The sequence below is a fragment of the Rhopilema esculentum genome, chromosome 3 (assembly GCF_057945365.1).
Source record: "Rhopilema esculentum isolate cy_ngs chromosome 3, ASM5794536v1, whole genome shotgun sequence".
NCBI classification, from domain to species: domain Eukaryota; kingdom Metazoa; phylum Cnidaria; class Scyphozoa; order Rhizostomeae; family Rhizostomatidae; genus Rhopilema; species Rhopilema esculentum.
Window position 1 is genome coordinate 2,143,481 of NC_142817.1, and position 24,830 is coordinate 2,168,310.

A 24,830-nucleotide genomic window follows, 5' to 3' on the forward strand; every position below is an offset into this window, starting at 1 on the left:
TATATTAAAATGTGTTTATGGTTATACTGACAGAAAATGTGAGCAACTGACACGACCTGGGCAGCACTCCAGCCTACGATCAGTGACACCACATCACCGCTTCACAAACCGAGCTGCCCGGCCATGTTTTCAAACTCACGCCAGTCCTGCCCTGGTCATGTCATTCGCTCAAATTTTATCTTAAAATTCTTTTCAAATCCTGTTCTGTACTTATTCATGATTATATTGTTTAATTTAAATTGACCCAAATCTCTCCTTCTAAATGAATTTAAATTTTTGTGGGAATCATCATTTTGATGCGCACATTGCAAAGAATTACATATTGGAGTAATGACCCTTTGGGAAGGTCACCCAAAGATTTGCTGTTGTAAGAAATCCCCAAAGTAGAAGATGGATAAACCAGCCTTGGCTTAAAAATTGCAGAAATACTCACGCTCCATGCGAAGGTAATTGTTGAGCATTTGAAAAAGAACGAAACTGTCCCAAGTATCGATAGGCTGGCAGGCTAGAACTTCGTCCATGTCAACAGCATAAAGACTCCAGAAAATCTCAGTGTGCTCAGTCATTAGCTCTGAATACCAAGCCAAGGCCTAGTAAGAATTAGGAGAAAAGTGGGCATGGAAAGTTGCGTTTTCAGCGAAGGGAGGAGAATCGTTAGGGAAAATTGTGGGCATATGCAAAGTGTACTAATAACGTCAAAAGTTCGATTGAAATCATAAGGCATATGTTGCGAACAATACATGGAAATGAAATTTGAATCGAACTAGGCTCTATGAACTATGGACTAGGGAAAGTGCTTTTTACCAAAGACAATCGTTACCAAACGCATCTTTGTCCCATTTGGAATATACACTGCCAACTATCATTGACAGTTAGCAAAACATTGAATCTTTCATCATACTAAGTTAATATTGAACGACAGCAAGAGACTACACTGCCTTCTGTAGTATGTTAGAAAACATCAGGATTATAATAGCCTTCTCCCTGCTTCAAAATAAAGATAGAAACAAGAAATCAAAACAGCGAAGTAGCCTTAAAAAAACTGGGATTTGGAAAATAATGAGAGACAAACCTCAGCATGGTGCTCCTCATTCTGCTGAATCAACTCAATACACAGCTCAGCCAGCTGTGTGACCTTTTCCAACTTTTCTGATGGGCTTATATCAGCACCTGAAAATTCTGTAAGATTCAAGAAGAGTCTTCTCAGTGTGGTCTGCACAAATACGAAGAAGAATGTGATAACATCCACAAAGTTTTTATAGTTTGATGTGAAATTTTGCTAGCGAGAGTGCCACTAGAAAAAAAAACTAGTACTTGAAAGCTAGCAGAAATTTTTAGCTCCAGTGATTTCGCTAAAGAATGTCAATTAAAGACTGAGCTGCTTTCGAAAGTGACATGTTCTATTGTCTTATCAATATCTTCATTTTCTATAGCTCGAAAGCTTTCTTCAGTATTTTCCAAGCATATATCGTCTTTAAAACAGTCTCTGAGATTCGATGCTGTTATCAAAAGTAATCCTGGTAAATTGCAATTAAATCTTTATGCTGACTAAAACTGAGTTTGAATTTGACTTTGAGTTTCTGATCTTTCAAAACACCCCAATTTCCAATTTTCCAAATAGCGTTCCTTTTCAACGTCTTCCGTTACAATCTACAAATGTTTGACCACTCCTAGCCTAGAATACTAGATAATTATGTAATAAAAATGAAATAATAACAATAAATAACTTGCTTTAAAGTTGGAAAATAAATCAAATAGCAACGTTGAAACCATTTAGGCCAACAAGCTGTACTATCGAATATTTACAATGTAAGAAGTTAAAGTAAGAAATATTTTAATTACAATGTAAAATGCGGATTGAAAAGAGATTGAAAGGAAAAGAAAATTTTTCGAAGAAGGGCAGAAAAGTTGAGGATAAGGCTTCCATCAAAGACCTAGAAATGTATGTGAGCTACCTTCTATTCTTGCGTAGCCAGAAAGCCTTGTGTAATTCACAAGAGCTGCTTTGCGTAGACAGTTTCGAACCGAAGAGCGAACATCGGCAGGATCAACAGGGGCAGCAGCATCCTTTGTCAACACCTTGGGATAGAAGTAGTCAGGTGCTTATTTCTAACGATATTGGAAATAAGAATAAAGGCTAGTATTTTTATTCTGCTTTTACTGGATAGGTGCAGTGAGATACAATTCTCTAGGGCACAATATAATGCAATTGAACGCAATGGAACGAGTCGCAACAATATACAATATATGAAATCCATTAACTTTATAATGGGAAACTTTATATGGTACAGAATATCGTGTTGTAAAACTGATAAGAGCTACACAGACTCACTGGTAATTATTTTGCAGTCAATCCTTGCTGATAAAAAGGTGTTAACAAGCAATTGAGTGGATAGACAAAATGAGAGAATGAACTCCGTTTGACTCCAGAATAATGGTCTGTCTAAAGAGCTTTATGTAGAAATAAATTTTTTTTAACAAACAGTATTGTTTTCTATGATTCCGGTAATTGATTTTAACACGTTACCCTTTCGTACAATGTCAGTGTGCTTTTAAGAGCGCCTTCCGGTCTTCCGAATGGGAAACAATATCTGAAGCAAATAAGCTTACATTAGAAGAAAATATCTCAAAAGTAGTTGTATGAAGATCCGAGGAAACTATCAGAAACGTCTTACTACAGAATATACAGTACAAAAATTCATAGCTCAAGTTTTTGCACTCTTTAGGAAAATTCAATGAATAATATAGCTAAAAGAGAAAACTCCTCAACTAGTTCAGGTCAAATATCCATCATTAAATCATTTTATTATGACATTCAAAACAGTAAAAACTTTAGGCCAGCTTAACAGCCAAAAGAAAATTACGCAGAGGATCTAGAGGATCTATAATTTATGGCCATTTAGACATATAAACTTCAACAATAAAAAAACTCACAAGCAGGTAGAAAAAGGAATGGAATGAGGTGAAATGCAAATGAAAATAAATAGTGAATCAAAGCTCTCATATTTATTGAAAGTTATAGAAATTTAAAATCTATATTAATTTAAAGGTTTTTAAATTATTAAATATGAAAATTTCTTTCAAAGAAGAAAAATCGCATTTCCACAAAGAAAAATCATGTTTGCCATATTCATGGCCACTCGCCCAAGAACCGATAACTGGATCAAAACTCACCGGAATTGCGTGATTTGATTGGCTAAAAAGTCTCTCAGGCGTTCTTTGATCTCTTCAAAACGCTGCTTCTCATCAACTGTGACTGTGTTTACACCATCTGGCCTATTATAAAACAGCTTTATTAAGAGACGGTTTATGGGCAAAAGAGGCGGTCTTCTTCAACTAAAGAAGATTAGACGTACCGAGGCTCGGAAAAATCCGTGAAAATATCACCTGATCTGGCTTACAAAATTGAGGTTTCAACAAATTACCTTGACACCATGTGCTGTTGTAAAATGAATTTTGGTACCAATATTTCATGAAAATGTCACTTTAATGATAATCAAGAAACCATTCTTATCTTTAGCTCTTTGCCTCTTCAGTCTTTAAGGTACAGTCAGTACAAGATATGGAGCACAAGAAGCATATAACTTCAAAATACAATAAGACCGCTAATAGAATAAACTTACAAAGAAAAGTGATTCACAACTTCTTTTAAAATGAAATAAACATTGCAGCTTTAGAGACAAACATTGTTTTGCCTGCAAATGAAAGCTTGAAAATTTTTCTTCTTGTACCTCCCAGATATGAATGAGGAGAAGTGAAATTGTTTGCTCTCAATGAAGTATTTATCCACACAACTTTCTACTGATCTGACTATTTTCATTTTCAACGAGCAAATAGGTAGGCCTCGTAAGTTTAATTTGACAATTATTACTTCACCTTCTCGTTGCTAACAGTAGACCTACGTGTTTTCTATTGTCGCATGTATGAACCTGTATTTGTTAGAGAAGCAATGAAGGAAGCAAATATCGAACTGGTGACCATAGTGAGTTCGGTTACAAAGGAGCAGTAGAGCCTTCTTCACATAATCCTAACGACCATAAACTGAGGTCAAACTCTTCAAAGTTTGAAATAAAATATATTGAGTTGCTTACAGTTGTTTATAACTGTAGTTTTTTGTTTCGTAGAGTAATTTTTTTTAAATGTGAAAATGCACCCCTGTCTAATGCGCAAAAACCAATGATTTGTCCAGAACAATGATTCAGAACTAAACATCTGATTTATAGAAGAGGAAGGTCGCTAGCAAAATTAAGGCTTCAACGGTGCTGAGACGGTAAGGCTGAGATATGGGAGACTTACTTGTTGCCAAGGACATGAGATGCACAGAATGCATAACTATAGTGAAGCAGTGTTGGATCGATCATAACGCCATTTTCAGCTCTTTCAAGCAAGTCGGACAAGTAACAAAGGTGTCTATGGCAACCTCTGACACCATAACGGGAACAGTATTCATCAAGAACAAACAGTTGGCCAGGGGAAAACCATCCCTATGGTGAAATCAGGATAATTTTATAACAGCATAATTTGTTTCGACGCTTGATTAAGAAACAACACAAGGAGAATCAAAGAATATGTTACGACTAGCCCAGCAGCCTTGTCAGACCCAAGTTGAGACAAACCCTTTAAAAAATCGCAAAACAAGCATTGATATTTCAAACATACCAGGATACATCGGTTAAGTGAGATTGTTTGAATAAAAAATCTTATATTTAGCAGCAAAATAGACGTTGCAGTGTTGTTGCGATACTATATTTTTAGAATTTGAGGTGGGGTGGCGGAAGGGTGGGGGGACGGTCTAGTAAATTCCTCATCAATTGAACTAATTCTTGATCGACTGTGTTTTGACAAAATCATTTTCTTGGATGAGCCTGCCCTTGATTCAACGGACGTGAAACTAATAATTCAGATAAAAACGCCTAAGTTGAATTAGATTTAAAATACTTTAGTGCAGAACAGCATTCGAAAAATATGTTGGAGGAAATGCGAATGAGTGACACAACCAGCGCAGGACTCCAACCTATGATGAACGACACTGTAGGTCGTTTCTTTTCCACAAAGCTACCCGGAAGTATCTCTAATAATGGTTGCGCGAGACCAAAATTGCAAACTGAATAGACTGATTAACAAATATACTAGATAGAAAATCAAGAAAAATGACAACGGCAATATTAGATGCCATGTTTGCGATACTTACTAGACAGGTGTAAGAATCATTTAGGCGATGAAGGAGGGTCAATCTTTGTAGAAGTTCAAATAATTTGAAATGTAAGGCTTTAACTGGGTCTGCTTGAATGACTTCATCAAGACCATGTTTGCGAGCTCTATCAGCGTCTAAAGATGAAATGCATCATTACGTTAAAAAAGAACATTAAAATCAAAGCTTCGCTGAATTTAATCAATGTATCGCTGCGTTCAAAACTATAAGATGGCAAGAGTGTGACGTCATGCGTGATGAGGTATACTCGCAAGGAGCTCGATGATAATGAAAATAATATGATGTATAAATAGAAGTACTATTTGATGTTTCAATGTTTATAACAAAATTTTAGTGTATGGTGCGTTGTTTTTTAAAATATTTCTGCACAATTTTGCAAGGGTTATAAGGAAAATTGCAAAAATATAGGGGAATGTAGGGGGAAACAAGGAGCTGGCCGTAGGGAAATGTAGGGTAAAATACATGGGCCATTACGGAATATAGCAGGCGTTGAGATGGGGCAATGGAAGAAGGAAAGAGATACTGACAAAACGTAAAAACATAAAAAGAACATCAAAAAATATTCATGCCTGCCAAATTTATTTTGGCTGGCTCTTTGATGTCATTTGAAGCTAAATCAAAGGTAGAGTCACCTACTAGCAACCTCTTTGCAATTAATGGTATTTTCCATATTCATAAATATGAAACTTCAGTAAGAAAAAGAGATGACAATGGGGAAATGAGCTGAAAATCTAGGTTGGCAGAGTAATAAAGTGTAAAACATCTATTTTGAGTAGCTTTAAAATGCAGTTTAATCGAAATTTGTTGGTATAGGCCCAAAAATACAGGTCTTTCCCTATCAAAACCCTTGTAATATCAATATCAATTTGTTATAAAAATTTTCAAACTTTGTCTTTTCTACTGGCCATATCACCCATCCTAACTAACTTTGTACATTTAGAGGGAACTTTTAGTGTGTATGAAGATACATGGTTCAAATAAAAATCATTAAAACAAGACATTTTTTAATGTTATGCGTTTGCCAGTAGATAAATAACCTTTTGGCCTTGGCAAGGTGTCTCCACCACTGGCAGCTACAGCATTGTCAATTTTGGGAGCAGCAGGCTTGAATGATTGTCCAGTTGCATTGTACAGTTTGTAAACCCAATGTTGACGGTCAATGTCTTCGTCAGACGCAAATTCGACAACATCGCCTTCTTTGACAGCCCGGAAGAAAAACCTACCTCCCTGGTGTTCGTCATCTGTCAAAGCAGAACAAAGCAACTTATTACTGGCGTAACAGATTTGATTAAAAGGCCTGCAAATTAAGCATCCAGATGTTGGTTTGCAGAACTAAGGCATTTACAAAATCTCTATGTGAAGAATTAATCCAAATCTGAAAACGACGCGTTTTCAAATATTTGATAAGCTTTCAAAATACTTAACTTTTCTAATATTGTTTTGAATACTTTGGTTACGACGAGAAACGAATTTTACAATACGCCTCAATTTGAACAAGTAAATATTTATCCAAATACGCATCTTATCAAAAGACTAGTACATGGCAAAGCTTCTCCTTTGAACGATCATCGACAAATGATTTTTTTTGTGGGGATAAATAAGAACATACGTTCATGAGTAATATGTTTACAGAAATAGTAAGACATTATTCTAAAAGACGGAGGAGAAATCTACAGTTTCCTAGATAAAAGAAGAAATGCAGTTCCATGCAATAGTAAATTAATCATACACAATAAAATGTGTAATATGCAAATTAACGATAAGTTTTGAGTTGTGTCAAAGAATTACACTAAACTTTGTGAGCGCATTCGTTAAGAAAGTACCAAAGTGTGACGTCATAAAATTGTATTTTAGAAAATCTCAACTTTGACAACATTGTCTGCAAGATTAGGAAAAGTAACTTGGAACATGCAAAATCAGTTAAATAATTTTAAAATTGGGGATGAGATACGGCAATGAAAGATTTCAAGTTTGTTCTAACGGATTACTGTTATTCTTGCCTGATTAAAAAAGTTATGAACCAAGACCAAATTACAGAGACTTGATGGGAAAAGAACCTGCTTTCAGGCCGTATTTCTCAAGCATTTTGAAGACATTCAACCGATCTTGCGCATTTAGGGGCATTTTATAATACTCCTTGGGGTATTTTTGTCAGGTTATTGGTCAAAATTGAAAAATTCTAAAGCTAGATTTCTATGACTTTGGAACTCTTTTCGAATAAATTCAATCCAATATTCATAAATTCCGGCCATAAATATATTTATATACAAAACTGCAGAAGGAAATCGAAGGAATGGTCTTCGAGAATCAAGAACTTTTGAGAATGAAGACTATGAGAATCAATATTTGCATAATGCCTACCATGCTTTTGTTCTGCGAAATCCACAGTGTATCCTTGCATATTCATTTTTTCAGTTGGATGAGCTCTCTTTGGTCGATACGAGCACAGTGTGAAGTTGTATTGGCTTACCTAAGAAGATAAAGATACTGAACTGTCATATATTGTTTGGTGACGTACACGCAGAATTTTACACGGCTCTATCACATTTTCAACAGTAGGCGCATATCACCACGTAGAAAGTTTAAGTTTAACAAAACATAAAACATGACAATATTGATAAAAGAACAAATAGATTGAAGAATGAACAGTCCTGGGTTGATACTCAAACTAAATAACAAAATGACAACTGATTCTCTGCAAAAATTTATTGATAAGGAAAAACCTATAGAACTTGGCATTGCTTCACGAATTTTGAAAAATTCTATGACATATCATATCAAAACAACTTTATGCTTCAAGCACTTGATCATCCAGTAACTAAGCAAATGACAAGATGACTTTGAGAAAAATCAATTCTTCTGAAATATATTTTAACCATGTTATCAACTTAAAAGAAGCAAGGATAACTCTTTCCTGTACAACAGGACGGACCATTTTTATGAAATTGATGAAATTCATTCAGAGGTTTAGCCTTATGGATACGAGACTGAAGACTACAGAGCCTTAACAACATATCATAGTAGAAGAAATTGAATTGTATTCTGATAGCTTCGCAGTTAAAAAATTACTTCCAGGGCACCTAAAACAACTTTGCAGCGTACAAGATAAGAAGAAGATAAAAAGCAGATAACAAGAGAATACTCGTACAAATATATCTGAAATACCTGATATAATATACTGAAATATAGTCTGATATATACTGATACTGATGTACTAACATAATATACCTGATATAATAATATAATATACCTGATATAATAATATAATATACCTGAAATAGCATACAAAATCTTTTCTTCCACTTTTTCCACTTATTTTGACCTTTTATATACAGAAACCTAAAACATAGTATAGAAATATGTTCGTTAATTTTCACGCTTGACAGTGCTTAATATGTTTGTATGTTGTGCGCAATATATTTTGAGAGAAAATCAAACTTTAATTCTTATCCCTACAAGCCCGTCTCTTGATTAAAATACTCTTTAAGAGATTGAATCTCCAGAAGAGTGGTATGATCACAAAAAGGCTTGTATCACAGTTCATGACAGATCACAAAGCAAAAAAATAGTTGAAAATAAATATTCAAGAAATATACACAGAATATTCTAATGTCCATAAAAATAATTGTGACCTAAACAGCTTTTGCGACGAGAGGCAAAAAAATCATTATACAAAGACAAAAAGAGCTTTCCAAGCAGCTTTATCACACAAAGGTTTTTAAAGGAGCATGATGTAAAAATGAAAAAATAGTCGACGTAATTAAGGCATTTTCGAAGTCACTAGAGTTGTGCAATTGAAATTTATACCCGCATTTCTTGACATTCTGTGGTTTTTCAAATTTCACTGATACTTTTATTTCAATTGGGTCACCATTCCAACCTTTTGAAGGTACCATACGATACCAATCGTAGCCCTCTGACATTCCACAATGCGGATTCAATGTAAACTGTTAAATAAAAACATCAATTTATTTTACAAATAAATTCAAGTTCAATGTGGAACAAAATGATGATTAAACTAAACTTATAACAACAAATAAGAGCGTCGTTTAATGTTAACCCTTCAGGAAAAAATTACAAATTTTTAGGTATTTTGAAAAATAACAATATATTATTTTTCCTACATGAAGAATCACCTTTATTTTGCTATATGTCTGTTCTTTCAAAAATACCAAGAACATAAAAAGATTATAGTGCACTCTGGAATAAATTTAATTTTGAAGAATTTTACAAAAATAAGAGCTGAAGCACAAGAGCCAGCTAAAGTGTCACTTGACTATAAAAGCTATTAAACCTTAGCAAGCTCTTTGTGACTGTCTAAAGCAAACATTGAACTGTCCTCTGCCAGCAATCGTAGCCTTAGTTCAGGCAGTGGTTGATTTAATGTCCAATCGCCATGAGTTTCCCATCTGCAGAAAAACAAAGAATCTCAGAGTTGGCAGTAAAACTTTTAGTAGAATAAAATTCATAAGTCAGAAAACACGAATTTTTTTGCAGTATCTGCCATCTTTTATTTGCAATGACCTTTACATTGTAAATTGTACTTTTTCACTTTCGTTTGAAGAAACCGAGAACTTCAAACTTATTTTGTATTTCATTAGGTAACAAGTGAAAAAACCATCGTTTGCTTGCATAAAAAAGCTGAACAAATTTGTTCTCGCGTAAAAGGTATTACAATGTAATATTATTACTAAGAGCCTAAAAATATGCACTGTTATACATTCTGCTGAAATTTTTTCAATTTTTTTATCGTTATAAGCCTTCGAAAATATCTAGGACAAAACTGCCAGAAAGCGAATATCTCTGAGCAGATTCTGAGCAAAATTTGCAAAACCCCAGAAACTTTGTCTGAGACAAAATTTCGGATTTTCGCCTAAAGTACATATATACCCAGGTGTGGATCAAAAGTAAAACAACACAGGGAAAGAAAAACCTAAAAAATACAACAAGTAGGTGGAAAAGGTAAACTGAAAAGAGGTAAGCATTAAAAAAAGTTTAATGAAGCTAGTAATGCAAATCGGAAGTTGCTATACGTACACTGGTTTTGAGGCCTCTGCCTGATCTGTTTGTAACTTTTCACCACCTTCGAGCTAGAAAATGATGTTGAATCAAAATAACTTGATTTGCATATTGAGCAGAGTCATACCACAAAACTGAACAAGGAGAAAATGTTGGTATAAAAGCTTCTTGATATACATCATGAAAAAATTGGACGAATAATTATTTATTTGCCAATTGAATTTCCCGGTATATGGTAACTGTATGCAAGAATGCAGCCTTCTTTGTAAAAATGACTTGTAGAGAGAGTAAAATATAATTGAACAATAAAGTAATGCCTTCCTACAAAGTAGCAAAAAGGTCCAATCAAAAGGCTTTGCAGAATTAACAAAAGAGAATGTACTTTTCTTTTCCATATTGTCGAGACAAATTTTGCTAGTTCTTAATTAACCACTAACGTCAGTTGCAGTTCAGCACTTCTAGATAGAGTTGGTATAGAATGATAGAAAACTTCTTTTTGGTTGATGTTAGTTTGCCTTGGTAACAGATAGGTGTTAGATAAAACCTTGGAAAACTAGTTAGCACTGTTGTTTGAGATTAATGACTTGAAATAAACACTAATCAGTTAGCACTGACTTGAAATTAACCTATCGTCATGACTTCATTAATTGCAAGAATATTTGATCGACATCATTCAGCCTTGTCAAACAATAAATTAAGTCATTTATAGCTATAATGCTTGCCAAAAGTCTTGGTACACTAACGTCAGTTTCCAAGCCATTCCCTTTCTCCCCTTTGGAAAATGTTCGTTTACTACAAAACCACGTAGGGAATAGGAAGAACGCTTTTTTGCGACTTCTGTGTTATTTTTCTAAAATATCAACATTGTTTAGGGGGTAAATGGGTGCGAAAATAGGAGTATCCAGGAAAAGAATGGATAAATATAAGAACACAACGCAAATTGCTTGGTGTTCCAAGTACTTTTGGCAATGATTGTAGCTTTCCAGCATATATCATAAAAGTTGCCCATTGATCGTATTAAGCGTAAGGCAATGAGTCACGTCCTAGACCTGCACTGTTCTATACACCAAAGCGTGTACATCTCTATCTATACAATATCGAACATTATATGACAAACTGCTAAATTTGTAACGTCCATATATCATAAAACCTAGTTATTGCCTAGCCAAAAATGTTCTCATAGCTTCAGCTTTCCGTATAGTCAATGCACGTGACCAGTTTATAGACGTACCTCCATTACAATGAGAACTGTTCGATTAGGAGGCAGAATCCCAAGTCCTCGTGCTTCAGATACAGTAACCTAAAATAAAATAGATATAAATGCTGACTCTTCAATAAAGGCAACTAGGTAGTACAGTTAATGTCAAGAATTTCATTATTTTAGCAATTCTTCTTGAAATAAACACATTAGAAGAAAACATAGTTGAAATAATCAAGCCCTTGTTTTGACGTGAAACCGAGAAACGAGACAGCTCTTGAAAAAAGCTTTCAATAACGTTCGTTAGAGGCTAGAGAAGACTGAATGGTGAAAAGAAAAACGCATACTGAATTGATGTGAAAGATGGACAAGAAATTTCGTCCTTACGACAAGTTATTATCTGATTTCCGTAATGCTCTATGTAAAATCTTAGCACATTTTTATCAGTAAAGAAGCAATAAAGCAACCTCATCTAGGTAGTACTTTACGAGGCGCCTATATGCAACAAAGTAGCAATCAAAAATAAATTACCTGAAGGGAAAATGTTTGCGAGTGAAACTTTTCTGACACTGCTTCGCCATCTTCATGAACATCCATCATTGTTATTGCCGATGTCTGCGCTCTTATGAGAGAGCAAGGAATACAATAGCAATCTCAAGCCAATTACAAACAGCTCAATATACTTTGTTATGTGTTACACTCTAAATAATGTTGTCAAAAAAGAAGCATATATTTCATACCAAGCTCATTGATGCTAAATAGCCCTTTAATATATCACAAATCTATAAAGAATGGCTTTAAAAAGGATTAAGAAAATGCGAAGAAAGGCAGAAGGCCTAATTTAGCGAGAAGGAGCAATTAAAGGTTTGGCCAGCTTTCTGTAATCTCTAGTGAAGGAATGGGAAAGACCGGAACACTACTCAATGGTCAAATGGAGAGGAAGGACAAGGACACTACTCAATAAGCATGGCTTCTTAGAATCCTTAAAACTACCTTCGGATGCTAGGTACAAATGATCTACCCACGTGGTCGAGCACGTTTCCTGCCAATCATTATACTCTCCACAGGAAAGAAGTTAGTCTTGTAAACGAAAAAACTTCAACTTTTCTTCCGCACTAAATGTGGTTAAAAAGTTTTTTTTTATCCTTACTTTTTCATTTTGTAGAGTGCATTTTTTCCTTCTGATCCAGTTTTTCCAACGGGACACTGCTCTAAATTCATCATCAACTGATTAATAATCGTTTTTTGCTCCTCAATAAAACTGTTCTCCATATCTTTGATAAGAAATTTTGGCATTGCCTACAAAATACGAGCAAAATCTTATTATTTGCAGTACAGCTCAAAAGTATTAACGATATACTTCATAAAGTACACAGTAATCCAAATACATTCTTAACCAGCAAAAATATATTCATATTCACAATAATTTTAATCTTTGATATATCTCTGCTGTTTCGATGTTATTATAAAAAATCGTTATTCTTTGATATTAAGTAATATATTTTTATATTGGTTGTACTTCCAACAGTATTTGCCATCAAAAGCCACTCGCTAAAACATATATCAATTAGAAATAATTCTGAGTGATGACGTCAATATCATGAACTGTTTGTACGGCAGGGTTCTTAGGCGAAGTAGGGTTCTTTTATTCTGCTTGAGTATCAGGGTTAAAAGGACCATCTCAATATGTAATTTGGACTTATTACAACCCTCCTTCAGTTCAACGTTGAGATTAGCACCACCCTCCCTTAGTTCAATGTGGATATCCCTGCTTCTCAAGAAGACAACAACTTTGAATTAGGAAGCAGGTGGACGATGGATTTCACATTCATGCTACCCTGTATGTGATTAGCATTTGCTTGAACAGCTGTGGCCAAAACTGTAAATACCATGCTTTAATCACAATATAGCTTACAATGGCCGTTAAGCTACAAATCTAGTAGATTTTAAAGGTCCCCTAAACAAGCCAGGCAAAATGAAATTTAAATGCTGTATTGTGCCAAATGACTGAAATATGAAGGCATTCGCTGGTGCACTATAAGTTAAGTCTAAAAACCTTTCGCATTGCAGCTCCATCATCCAGGGCCTTTCTTCTCGACTGAAGTTCTCTCCTAATACAAGCTGCTTGTTCGTCAGCGTTGTCAAGCTTTAAAATAAAGTATGTATTTAACAACAGTGAAACTTTACAACAGTAAAGCAATACTACATAAAAACAAACGCCAGAGATGCCGTGATTGTTTGGGAAATCAGTAAATTGAGCTGTCCGATTACCCTTGAATATAAAAAAGGAAATGGGAGATGAGAAACAGAAGGGTCTTGATGAAAAGATATAAATTACAATATTATTGAGAGCTTATCAATTAATCAAATTCTGTAGCACAAAAATTAAGGTTTTATTAGAAATCAATCAATGTCATAAGCAATAGAGCATGAGTAGTGTTTCTCGCTTTTATGGTCATAAGGCAACTAGGAAATAAAACTGCAACTCATTGATTCAATTTCATTAAAACAAAAGTGACGAAAGAGGGACACAATCTCGAGAAAAATCAATCACAAGATGGAAGATTCATCCCTAAAACAGCATAAATAAATTGAGTTGCGTTCAAGGCAAAAGCATAAGTAGGCAGGGATTTATATCGTGAAAGCCCAAAGAAGGCAACGACCCAAAGAAGGTCTAATGGAGTTTCTTTCTTTTAGACTTTCGCTGTCCTTTTTATACGAAGACACTGCGAGACCCTATCTACATACCCTGCCATAAGTCTTTGCTACGCTCTTTAACTTATGCTTTATTTTGTGTTTTGAATTAACTATTTTGGGTAAAAAAGAATGACACTGGATTCGTCTCTCCCCTAAATCAATTTTTGTTGTAGATTTAAATATCATAGTTATATGAAATTAATCAATTGAGCAACATCGAACGTTTAAACGTTTAATATAAGAACATTGTTCGCAAGGGGGAGGGAGTGCAGTACAACATATTCTAATTTAGTGTAGTGTACCAAGACTTTTGGCAAGCATTATAGCAGAATAATTTAAGAGGCCGTCCATGACAGCACAAACCATGAAGGCAGAAGCAATTAGAGCTGTGGTACTATAACAAAAGACATTTAATTGGAGGTACCTGGCATGCGTTGTAGAGAATAATGTGTTCATACTTTCGCACACCAAGAATAGTTTGAAACATTTCATACAGTTGATCTTTGGATAGAATGAGCTCAGCTGCAGCAGTGGCAGCTAAACGTGCTGGTGTCCTTTTCTGGTCTTCATCACCACGGTAAATTGCATCAAATTTGGCCATCCACGAACTCAGAACAGTCTCTTTACTCAGCCCTTCAATTTCGGGGAGATTTTTAACACGCTTCTCGATATTGGCTTTGAATACTTCCCGAAAGTCGTTAGATGAGTAGCCTCCACTGTTAACCTTTAATTTAAAAACTCAAAAGTTTTTCATTAACATACCTGGGGAGGTCATTGGAAAATCTGTCGCATAGAAGGGAGTTGGGGGAGGGAGTTTATGGAAAAAAGGGTTGGATGGAAAGCATGAGGAAAACTTCTTCGGACCAGAGCACCTTGCAAAACCTTGCTCAATCAAAATACGAGAAGAAAAACAGAAATGAAGGCTTCCATAGCAAATATAACAAAATGGATGTCCCGGATTAGCCAATAGAATAATCTTAGGATGGATACAGAGGAACCAAATGTAGAGTATATTTCGGAAAAAACAGACTGGGTCAATCAACTTTGACTAGATATATGGAAAATATGTGTTCAGGAATTTTATATTAATATATGGGTTACAAAGTCATAGGCCTAAGTTTAACATTCATTGATATACCGCTTGACCAGTTGAAGAATGATTTTCACATTAGAGATATTCTGAATTAAATTACTGTCATTTATACAAACCATTTTAGCAACCCTATCGCTGCAAAGAAAACTTTCATGGTAGGATCTGACAGCATTCTTCAAGGCTTCATCTGCCGGAATGTTTGTTTTTCCATCCAAAAACGAAGCAAACCGTTCTTTTATTGCTATTAAATTTTGCTTGGTAACTTTTGCTTGCCTTCTAGTCATATCGGTTGGTTGCTTTGCATTGAATGGATATGCAATACATCTTGAGATGAAAACGTAAATCTGCAATTTCTCCTTTCTCTCTGCCTCTTCATCATATTCAGCATCTTTAGATGATCGAATGGAAGCCTGGGAAGATGTTCGTCGAATAATTGGTGCATTCTGGCGTGATAACAGAGGGCTTCCTAAGAATAAGGAAGGTATTTTTCATTAGTAACGTTGCGTATGGCAAGCAAGAGCATAATACCTTCAATCCTTGCAAAAATTGCTAGAATACCTACACAATTGTCACAGATTTTCAATTTTCACCCCTTTCACATTACAATCCTGCTAAATTGCAATACTTTATGGTGGCGTTTTAAATTAAGAAATCTACATTGTGCAGGGAGGGGGGGGATTAGTGACAACACTGATAACTTGGGGAGGTGTACAAATCATTAGGCTATCAACATTTAAACTTGAGCATTTAGGTGTCCATCTTTGGCAAGGGTTGTTCCTTTGACTGGTCAAGGATTTCCTAAAGTTATTGCCTTTGTGTAGAAAAATGCATTTTCCAGAAAAACTTTTCAAGATTTAATTATTGCAAAAGATACTTTCCCTAAAAAATTTCAACTGGAAATTCCAACAATTTGACAAAAAATTGATATAACAGCATTTTGTGAGGCCAGTATATTAAAGAAGACTTTTTTTATCACAATAAAAACAAATACAAAAAGAATTGATCATTGTTGAGATGGAGGCAAAAAACATAACATTATTGAGTTGCCTCCACACCCAACCTTACAAATATTCCAAAACTTAACGCTATAAGTACACTATAAATACACAAAACAGAACATCAGTACAGCCCAATACGATAGAATAAAGTACAAATACAGTACAATACTGTAAAAAATGCAACTTTGTATAGGTCATCATGTTAGTTTGGGACAACAGGATTTAATCTACCAGATATAGCAGACAACAACTAAGGAAAATTCATTGAAATGGTTTAGTTTGCTTGACATATTCAACTGTGCATTTCAGTATTAATTCATTTGCTTTCTCGTTGTAAGCCATGCTTCCAAAAAGAAGTAGATGACATAAATGGTCGTCAGGCAGTTGAGTAATATCATTGCCAACTATATCAGATAACAAACTATTATATCAGATAACAAACTTTTGCCAACTATATCAGATAAAGACGACTTCAAATAAGAAACCAAATTTTCTTGGGGGAAAACAGACATTCCTTTCAAGGGCAATTATGCATTTTTTTACAACAGTACTTCAACAAAGTACGGTATGGTGGCTGCTAGTTTCAACATACATTTTGCTGGTTTGCCAATTGATTTGACCAGATCAATAATAATGATCATATGACCAATAAAAAAGGTGCAACTAGTCGACAATAAGCCAGGCCTCACAACACCTAGCAAATTTCAGTAATAATATTTCATCACACTACCAAGCGCAAAGGTGACCAGAGAAATGAGATTGATGAAAAACTAACATGCCAGGGCAAAAATCAACACAAACAGACTACTGACTCACAGAGATTTTTTGCTTTATTTCAAGCCTGAAAAACTAGGATGAGTTCTACAACTGATTAGAATCTTCATACTGAATTATTGTAAAGTGAATAAAAGAAAACAATACCAGTGTCAAGTCCTAATCTTGCTTGGTTTTTCAAAACAAAGGAGCCTGATGTGTTACTTTGCCTGTCTGGTTCTTGGGCACTGTGCTCCTCATTAGCAAATTCATTTTCCTCCTCTTTCTCTGATTCATGCCCAGATAATTCATCATCAGTATCTGATTCAATCATTTTTCACTAAAGAATAAATAAGGAAGATCTTTTTAGAAGTCTGCAGGTTATTTAGCTTTTTTACCACCATGGGTAATTTTACAAACAAATATGATGATATCTATTAAGAAACAAGAAAAGGTTATCTATTATATATGAATTCCTGAAAAAATGAATTGAAAATGCACCAAGGGCTATAAAAGCTTGAACTAAAATATCAAAAATAACTTGAACATCTCACTCAAAGATTTCAATACTTTGCAATATACTAGCTTGATGCATGCCAAACAAAACAGCAAAAATATTTCACTTAAAAGGGCTTGATCATGTATTGCAAACAGAGAACCATTTTCCAGGTAGCTTGCATTTTGGCTGGATAATGTTTAAACTGCATAAAAAGGTCATCAATAAAATTACCAGTTTGACAAAAAAGTGTATCTATTAGATAAACTTGTTATCAAACTTCTGAACATTTTATCTGGTTCATATTTTCTATGAAGCTCTGCTGTTGACTTTCTCTTTTGATTACTGTCCTATAACTGTACTTTCTGTATCAAAGAAGGACATGGCAGTTAACTAATGTTCTGCCCTTGATAACCATCCTTTTTTATTTGGCAGACCTGTAATGGTCAGATATTTTGAGAACCTTTTTGGTTCTCTCAGTTTCCTGGGCATCCTAACTACGAATTGTATTAGATAAAACATATTGTATCCATCAATCTTTAACTTTTAAGGCCTATCTTTTAATACCGTATCTTGTAAATATGTTGCTGAATAACATAAAATTAAATTCGAATTTATCTAGTGGGTTCACATTTGCATATGGCTTGCTTGACAACTTTGGTTTAAAAAGAAAAATGAAACATTTTACACTTGACTTTCAACATGAAACATTTTTTACCTTCCATGTCCACTCTTTCTGTCAGATTTTATCAAATGTGTTTCGGTTTCGATCATAATAGTCTAATCAACAGCGTCCATGAACTGTCCTCTATGATCATGTTCAGATTCATTCTATTTTACGAGTCCACATCACAAGGAAACAAACAGGAATTTTTCCTGCTTTTTATTCAATACATGTGAGGTTTCGATTGTATTCCATGGCGTAAGAATTTTGCGTTTTGCATCCATTAAAAACGACAAAACACCCAAAATTCTCGCGAAAAAATAAAATCATACCTTTGCTCTTCAACTGATACCATTCCAGCGGAACACTTTGCGTGCGTATGTTAGGGCCTAAAATAGTACTTGAAAATAGAAGGAAAAGGTCCAATCTCCGCTATCGAATGCGTTTATTAATGCAATGAATTGACACTAACGGATTGTTCTCAACTTCAAAAAGGAACCTTTTTCGCACCTGAGTATTGTTATTATGTTAATAATTTTCTATTTTCAATATTTGCAGCAAACGCCTCCCTATCGTTTGCTCACATTTGCACAGAATACTGAAAGAAATGAAAGCAACAACAGCAGCAATCAACAATAACAATTCAATTCAATTGGAGTGGTGCAGTCGAGGTGAAGAAAGGAGAAAGGAAGGAAAGTCAAGCAAATTCAGGAAGAATCTGGTAAGGTTGGCTAGTTCTTGCGCTGTAGCAACATTCAATAAGATTTCCCCCTCACAAAAAACTGGGCCTAGCTTTGCACGCCAAAGTTTGAAATTGCACGCAAAATTTAAAATGCAGTTTCATATAAAATCAGCATCCGTTGTTGACAACTTGCTATTGATAGAAACTGTTTCGTTAATCAGTACATGGTTGACCAGTTCCAGGTCAAAACTAATAGCATTGCAGCACAAAAATCATGACTCAGCAGATTCGGGAACGTTTGGGTATACCCTCTACATTTTTGTCCTGACTCAATGCCTTTAAAAATTTCTGTAGGAGGCATCCTTAGCTTTTGCTTTACTTTATGGAAAATATGCCACATTAAATATATCTATAGGCATTCAGTGTTTTATATAGGTATTTAAATTTGAAATATTCAAATTCTTGATACCAATCTCCAAAACCCTATATAAGCAATCTTTTGGTGGTACAAACTTGAAAATGGCTTTGAAAAAAGCAAACATTTAAGTCAACTTAAGCTTTTTATCTGCCACTCTTCAGAGTAGAAAACATCAGAACATAGATTGAAAACTCTACGCTAAGAAATTTACCCAGTTGTGGATTGAAATAGGCTAATCAGAAACTTGAGCACATGACTTTTGAGGTTGCCCAATCAGTGCGGCTTGCCTATTGAGAATGTTACCAATGGATTTTTAACAGGAAAACAAACTCCTTTTGTCTACACAATAGAATTTTAGTTTAATTTTCAGATCTGCAAGACTGGGGTCTGTATTTCTAATACTCGACAGAACATGCTGTTTTATTCTATCCTCCAATTTTTGGGTAGTGTGTCCTACATGGCCAGAATTGCACTGGCAGGTAAATTCATAGATAACAGTAATCTTTTAGGTGGTAGGAATGCAATTTGGTGACATGTTATACATGGTGCATGGCAAGGGTTGAGCCTTTGTCTTTGTTGTTATTATCTTTTTGTCTTGAAAATATTTAATTCCATTTTTAGACTTTTTCATCATAGGTTACTTGATGCAGTAAGATAACAATGGATGTTGTTAAAGAAGTAAGGCTTGTGGTTAATGGTTTGGAGTATGTCGTTGTCAACCCTGATCCTGATTTGTACCTCACAGATTGGCTGAGAGACAAGGCTTTTTTAAAAGGTACATCATTTTTTATAGGAGATAGTAGAACTATATGGAAACATATCTGGCAGGATTTTTATAGGATTTTTTAACTTGCTTGTTGTCTATTAATTCTTACATTTTCGTCAAACATAATACTTCCTTAATAATGCACAGATCCAGTTGAATCCCTGCATTTTTTGCAGATATATCTTATGCCCAGCCGTTTCCAACTGTTTGAAAAAATAAAAAAACAACAAAAAATTCAAAATGAATTCAAAGACGAAAAAATCTATGCAAAGCTTGTTTGGGAGTCTCTCAGGTCCCATGGATGGAGTAGACGCATGACCATGTTTTACAAGGTCATGGATAATCTCACTTCCCAATATACTAAGGAGCCAACTCCAGCACCTCATAAGTTTCAATACTCTCTTTGCATCCAGGATGCTATTGGGTGATTGGGGGCAAGAACTGAAAAATTTCGATCTAGTTTGTATCCCAACTGCATATCTGAATGGGATAAGCTCAATCCTGAGTTTAGGGATGCTTCATCAACTACTCTATTATAGTTTAAGCTTCTATCAATAATTCCCCCCCCCCCCTCCCCTCTGCAAAATCTGACTTTGGAGTTCATGAACCAAAAGATCTATCATATCTCACAAAACTTAGAGTTGGTCTCAGCAAATTGAATTTTCACAAAATCAAGCACAACTTTTGGGATACAATATAATCCGGTTATAACATACTTTAAGGGACCAGTGTATTAAGTTCATTATATCCGAAGTACGTTGTAACTAGGGTAAGTAAAAATTGACTAAAACCAAGCATACCTTTTGTCGGGACCAAGCACACCAGTACATTATATCTGAATGTACGTAATGACCAAGTATGTTATAACGGGATTCTACTGTACCATAAACCCAATGTGCCCTACAAACGATGGTATTGATGATACTGAATACTTGTTGCTGCTCTGCCCTTCCCTCACAGTACCACATAGAGATCTTCTCACTGGAGTTTTTGCTTAATTACGACCAATTGGATATACAAATCTTAAAAATAATGTGCTAATGCATATTCTATTGTATGATGATAAAGACTGCCCTGACGAAAAAGATAAAAATATACTCCTGCTAACTCTAGAATTTATCCAAAAATGTGGTCGATTTGATTAGAAAATTTAAACACTCCATAATAAACCACACAGATGCAACCAACCACCCTGTCCCATTTTTGGTAAAAAGGCGTTCTCCTTTTCCTTCTATTTTTTTCTTTGTTTTTTCTTTTAGGTCATGTTTCTAACATCTATCTGCTGATCTTAATCGCTGTGTCCAAATGGCCACAGGGTAGTCATAGCCTTCTGCTCCCCAGGGTATCATCAAAGTAGCATTGTATAGTTATGTAGTAATTTTGTAAAGTAGGGTAGCTTGTAAATCTGTTTTGTAATCTTTTGATGGGAAAAATAAACTTTTTGAATTTAGTTTTGCTGTGTAGACTTTTTCAACAAAACAATTGATATGATATTCTTGGGTGCTCAAATCTAGAAAGGTACCTTGGTATTTGATTTTGCAATACTAAATGTCACATTTGATGGTGCATTCTCTGTAGACAATATTTTCAGAGGGTGCCACATGTAACAATAACTTCTAATGCGCCTGAGCTTCAAATTGGATTTGAATACAGTCACTTGGTGTTTGGGCAAAGAAGTGTTTGCAAACTATGCAATTTACTATATGGATGGGACCAATTATCAATAGCCTTTTCTCTAATCTGATTACAAATAAGGATCACATGTGTCTCTATGATTCTGTGTCATGTGCTTCATTGAGTTTCTGCATCATATTGATAGGTGTAAAGAAGCTTTGTGATGAAGGAGGCTGTGGTAGCTGCATAGTTGCAATTTCAAAAGATGATCCTATTGCTCATCCACAGTCAATTGTTGCTGTTAATTCTGTAAGTTTTGCAGTTCTTTTGTCAAGTTCATTAATAATCTTGGAAACTTTTTGATGTAAGATTTATTCATCTTTGCAGTTATGAAGTCAAATTCTACCTTTGCAGCTACGTGTAAGAATTGCACAAACAGGGGTATCTGGTGGATAATTCTATATAAAGCTTTCATTTCCGTTTTTTTTTAAGTTTATACTAAATAATATGCATATACAGTGTATCCTTGTTTAGCTGAACCTCTGTTATCTAAGCTTCATTTATTGAAACACCGTTTTAACTGTCTTTTTATATCAAAACATATTTTCATTTGATAGAGAACTAATTTAAGCTAATTTCCCATTAAATTTGAGCCCTAAAATGCATCAAGGAAGTTGCAAAAACATTTAAACGATTCAATCTTCTTGAAATCTCTATTAGCAAGTCTATCTGTAAGATCAATGGGTGTCTGGCCATTTATTATCTCTATATATTTTCCCTATGAAAGAATTCAAACATCTGACATATTGATGTAATTAGTTTTCTAGTTTCATCTGTATGGAATGGTTTTAAAAAATAATTTGCCACATATTTAGTTGTCTTAATCAATTTGCAACAATTTTTTCTGCTCACTGATTCTATATCGCTGATTCTATACAATTATTATGTTTACTGAAACTTCCTCTTTTTCTCCCAAGTGTCTTCAGCCTGTTATTTCTCTTGATGGCTATCACGTTATTACTGCTGAAGGCCTTGGAAGGTATCTTTGATTTTTCTCATATAAAATTATGTCTGTTTTGAAGTTATTGTATAATAACAGTCAAATTTTTTCAAAAGTTTATGTTTTTTAGAAAATCTGACAGTGTGGCTGCAGATAACCTTGCTTAACTTGTTTAGCTTGAATATGTTTAATTTTGAGAAACTTCTAATACCTAAGTAACCTGTAGATCCTGATAATCTTTAACTTTGCTAATTTCTGACTTATTCATATAAATACAAGTTGAGTTTTTGCCTAAGTTGTGCTTGATTTTTATAGCAAAAAAGATGGCTTCCACAAAATTCAAGAAACATTTGCAGAACAGTTTGCCAGTCAATGTGGATTTTGCACTCCTGGAATTATAATGAATGGATTCAGGTATTTCATTCTGTAGCAAATAAATTGTGGTTTTATAAGCATATAAAAGGTGCTAGTTTGGCCAGTTGTTAGGGTCACAGAATACAGATCCAAGGGTCTGTGGTTCGAGACCCTGACATGACAAAACTTTCAGCCTAGAGTAATGAGAGTCGCCAATGAAATGCAAAATAGAAACTGCAAAAAATACAGTCATGTATTTTCTAACAAATGAAGGGTGCCTTGATAGGTGCTCTTTCTGCTATCTTAGGATTGTTCGAAAACAAAGTCTACCAAATGTCTTTAGAATACCATGGAGCCAAATCCCTGCTTTTTTATTTTGATTTTCTGAAAAGCATAATGCAAATCTTGTTATACTGAAGTTCAAGAGTTGCTGCAAGGATATCGACTTTGATTTTTAACTTTTTCTCTAGATTTAATTATTTGTAATAACTTTTTTAAACTATATTGTTGTAACATTTATATCGTAGGTACATTAGTTTCACAGGTCCTTGATTGATAGCAGCAAACTCATTTTTGCTGAACAAGTTTACCTGTATAAATATGGTCTTATTATTATTATTATTATTATTATTATTATTATTGCATTCCCTCTCTGTCCCCAAACAGTCTTTTTTGAAAAGTTAGCACATATAATCAACAGATTCTCATATGGGACAGTATGTTAAAAACGGAAGCTAAAGTATCAGTTTTATGAAATGTTGGTTTAGTATCAGGGCATTCTACGTTTCTTCATGGCAGACACCTATCTTTTTTGTTCACTTTAGAAAAATATACCTTAAAGAACTCTATTGATAGCATAATTAATTTATTTGTTGACAGCTATCTTGCCAATGATTCAAATGAAAGAAGCAAGGAAGAAATTGAAAAGTCATTGGATGGAAATATTTGCCGGTGCACAGGTATCTGAAATTTTGGTAGATAGAAATTTTGTCTTATTTCTATATATACTTAATTTCAGCAATCATAGTTGTTATGAAGCTGACTTCATCTGTTCTCTTAATGCAAATATATAATGCCTTTTTAGTTAGGCCGCCAATACTTTTTCCTTGTGACAAATTTTGAGTGTATCTAAACCATATGCAAATTATTTTGCTCTCCAGGCTATAGGCCAATATTAGATGCCATGAAGAGTTTCTCAAAAGATGCAGGGGTAGTTGATATTGAGGTGATGTATCGTTTGTTATGAAAGCGTTTACTAGTTTTTAAGGTTTAAGCATTTTCTAACTGGCCTTTATGATCTGGTTCAACTGTAGAAGGTTCGGGAAAACATCTTTCCTCCTCTAACACGTGACTTGAAGGCCGGAATACCCAAACTTGAGAACTGTGTTAATTTTTTTTGACAGTCGTTTTTAATTACGTCATAAAATCAATTTAAGTGATTATTTTTTAGAACTCTCTGCAAATTTACGCAAGTATTGTAAATCAGGTTGTATTAACAAAATGACTGAAGCCCTCATTGTCCTCAGTTACCTTAACCACGGCAATGTTCAACTGTTAATCAAGTTATTTAAGAGATGTGATAAAGTGTTTTGTTACTTCACAGGATTTTCGTAAGATCAAGAGCTGCATGAAAAACTGCACGAAACAAAAGCCAAAACTCGTTGACCTCAGTCTAGAAAAGCTTTCGACTAGCTCTTGGTACAGCCCAGAGTGTCTCAATGAACTTTTTGCAACGCTGAAAAAGCTCCATGGAAAAACAATCAAGCTCACATCGGGAAATACAGGAGTCGGGATTTTTAAGAGCGAGGGCTCTTTCGATGCTTATGTTGGCCTTAAGCGAGTAAAGGAGTTGAGAGAAATGAGGGT

The 24,830-nt window shown here is 34.6% G+C and overlaps 2 protein-coding genes across 7 annotated transcripts in view; one reads left to right on the forward strand and one right to left on the reverse strand.

The window, feature by feature from the left end:
- LOC135692713 (calcium-dependent secretion activator 1) overlaps positions 1 to 18,742 on the reverse strand; it is a 31,967-nt gene extending 13,225 nt beyond the window's left edge. Inside the window, exons 1-21 of one of the 2 annotated variants that reach the window (XM_065210964.2) lie at positions 18,463 to 18,742; positions 17,139 to 17,310; positions 15,336 to 15,685; positions 14,551 to 14,850; positions 13,486 to 13,575; positions 12,580 to 12,728; positions 11,961 to 12,051; positions 11,463 to 11,531; positions 10,250 to 10,302; positions 9,507 to 9,621; positions 9,020 to 9,159; positions 8,485 to 8,551; positions 7,574 to 7,682; positions 6,250 to 6,453; positions 5,192 to 5,328; positions 4,297 to 4,484; positions 3,175 to 3,276; positions 2,528 to 2,591; positions 1,956 to 2,079; positions 1,073 to 1,170; positions 434 to 590 (exon numbers count right to left, since the gene is read on the reverse strand). In XM_065210964.2, the coding sequence (XP_065067036.1) occupies positions 434 to 590; positions 1,073 to 1,170; positions 1,956 to 2,079; positions 2,528 to 2,591; positions 3,175 to 3,276; positions 4,297 to 4,484; positions 5,192 to 5,328; positions 6,250 to 6,453; positions 7,574 to 7,682; positions 8,485 to 8,551; positions 9,020 to 9,159; positions 9,507 to 9,621; positions 10,250 to 10,302; positions 11,463 to 11,531; positions 11,961 to 12,051; positions 12,580 to 12,728; positions 13,486 to 13,575; positions 14,551 to 14,850; positions 15,336 to 15,685; positions 17,139 to 17,304 (2,773 nt within the window). In that variant the 5' untranslated portion in view covers positions 17,305 to 17,310; positions 18,463 to 18,742. Of the gene's footprint in view, positions 1 to 433; positions 591 to 1,072; positions 1,180 to 1,955; positions 2,080 to 2,527; positions 2,592 to 3,174; positions 3,277 to 4,296; positions 4,485 to 5,191; positions 5,329 to 6,249; positions 6,454 to 7,573; positions 7,683 to 8,484; positions 8,552 to 9,019; positions 9,160 to 9,506; positions 9,622 to 10,249; positions 10,303 to 11,462; positions 11,532 to 11,960; positions 12,052 to 12,579; positions 12,729 to 13,485; positions 13,576 to 14,550; positions 14,851 to 15,335; positions 15,686 to 17,138; positions 17,311 to 18,462 lie in introns of both variants that reach the window. The other variant, XM_065210963.2, reaches the window with a different exon arrangement.
- An 11-nt stretch (positions 18,743 to 18,753) lies between these two features.
- The window catches only part of LOC135692714 (uncharacterized), a 35,143-nt gene continuing 29,066 nt past the window's right edge, over positions 18,754 to 24,830 (forward strand). For 4 of the 5 annotated variants that reach the window (XM_065210967.2, XM_065210965.2, XM_065210969.2 and 1 more), the window contains exons 1-8: positions 18,754 to 18,851; positions 19,867 to 20,005; positions 21,816 to 21,919; positions 22,588 to 22,649; positions 22,926 to 23,024; positions 23,844 to 23,923; positions 24,125 to 24,189; positions 24,568 to 24,828. In XM_065210967.2, the coding sequence (XP_065067039.2) occupies positions 19,891 to 20,005; positions 21,816 to 21,919; positions 22,588 to 22,649; positions 22,926 to 23,024; positions 23,844 to 23,923; positions 24,125 to 24,189; positions 24,568 to 24,828 (786 nt within the window). In that variant the 5' untranslated portion in view covers positions 18,754 to 18,851; positions 19,867 to 19,890. Of the gene's footprint in view, positions 18,852 to 19,851; positions 20,006 to 21,815; positions 21,920 to 22,587; positions 22,650 to 22,925; positions 23,025 to 23,843; positions 23,924 to 24,124; positions 24,190 to 24,567; positions 24,829 to 24,830 lie in introns of all 5 variants that reach the window. The other variant, XM_065210966.2, reaches the window with a different exon arrangement.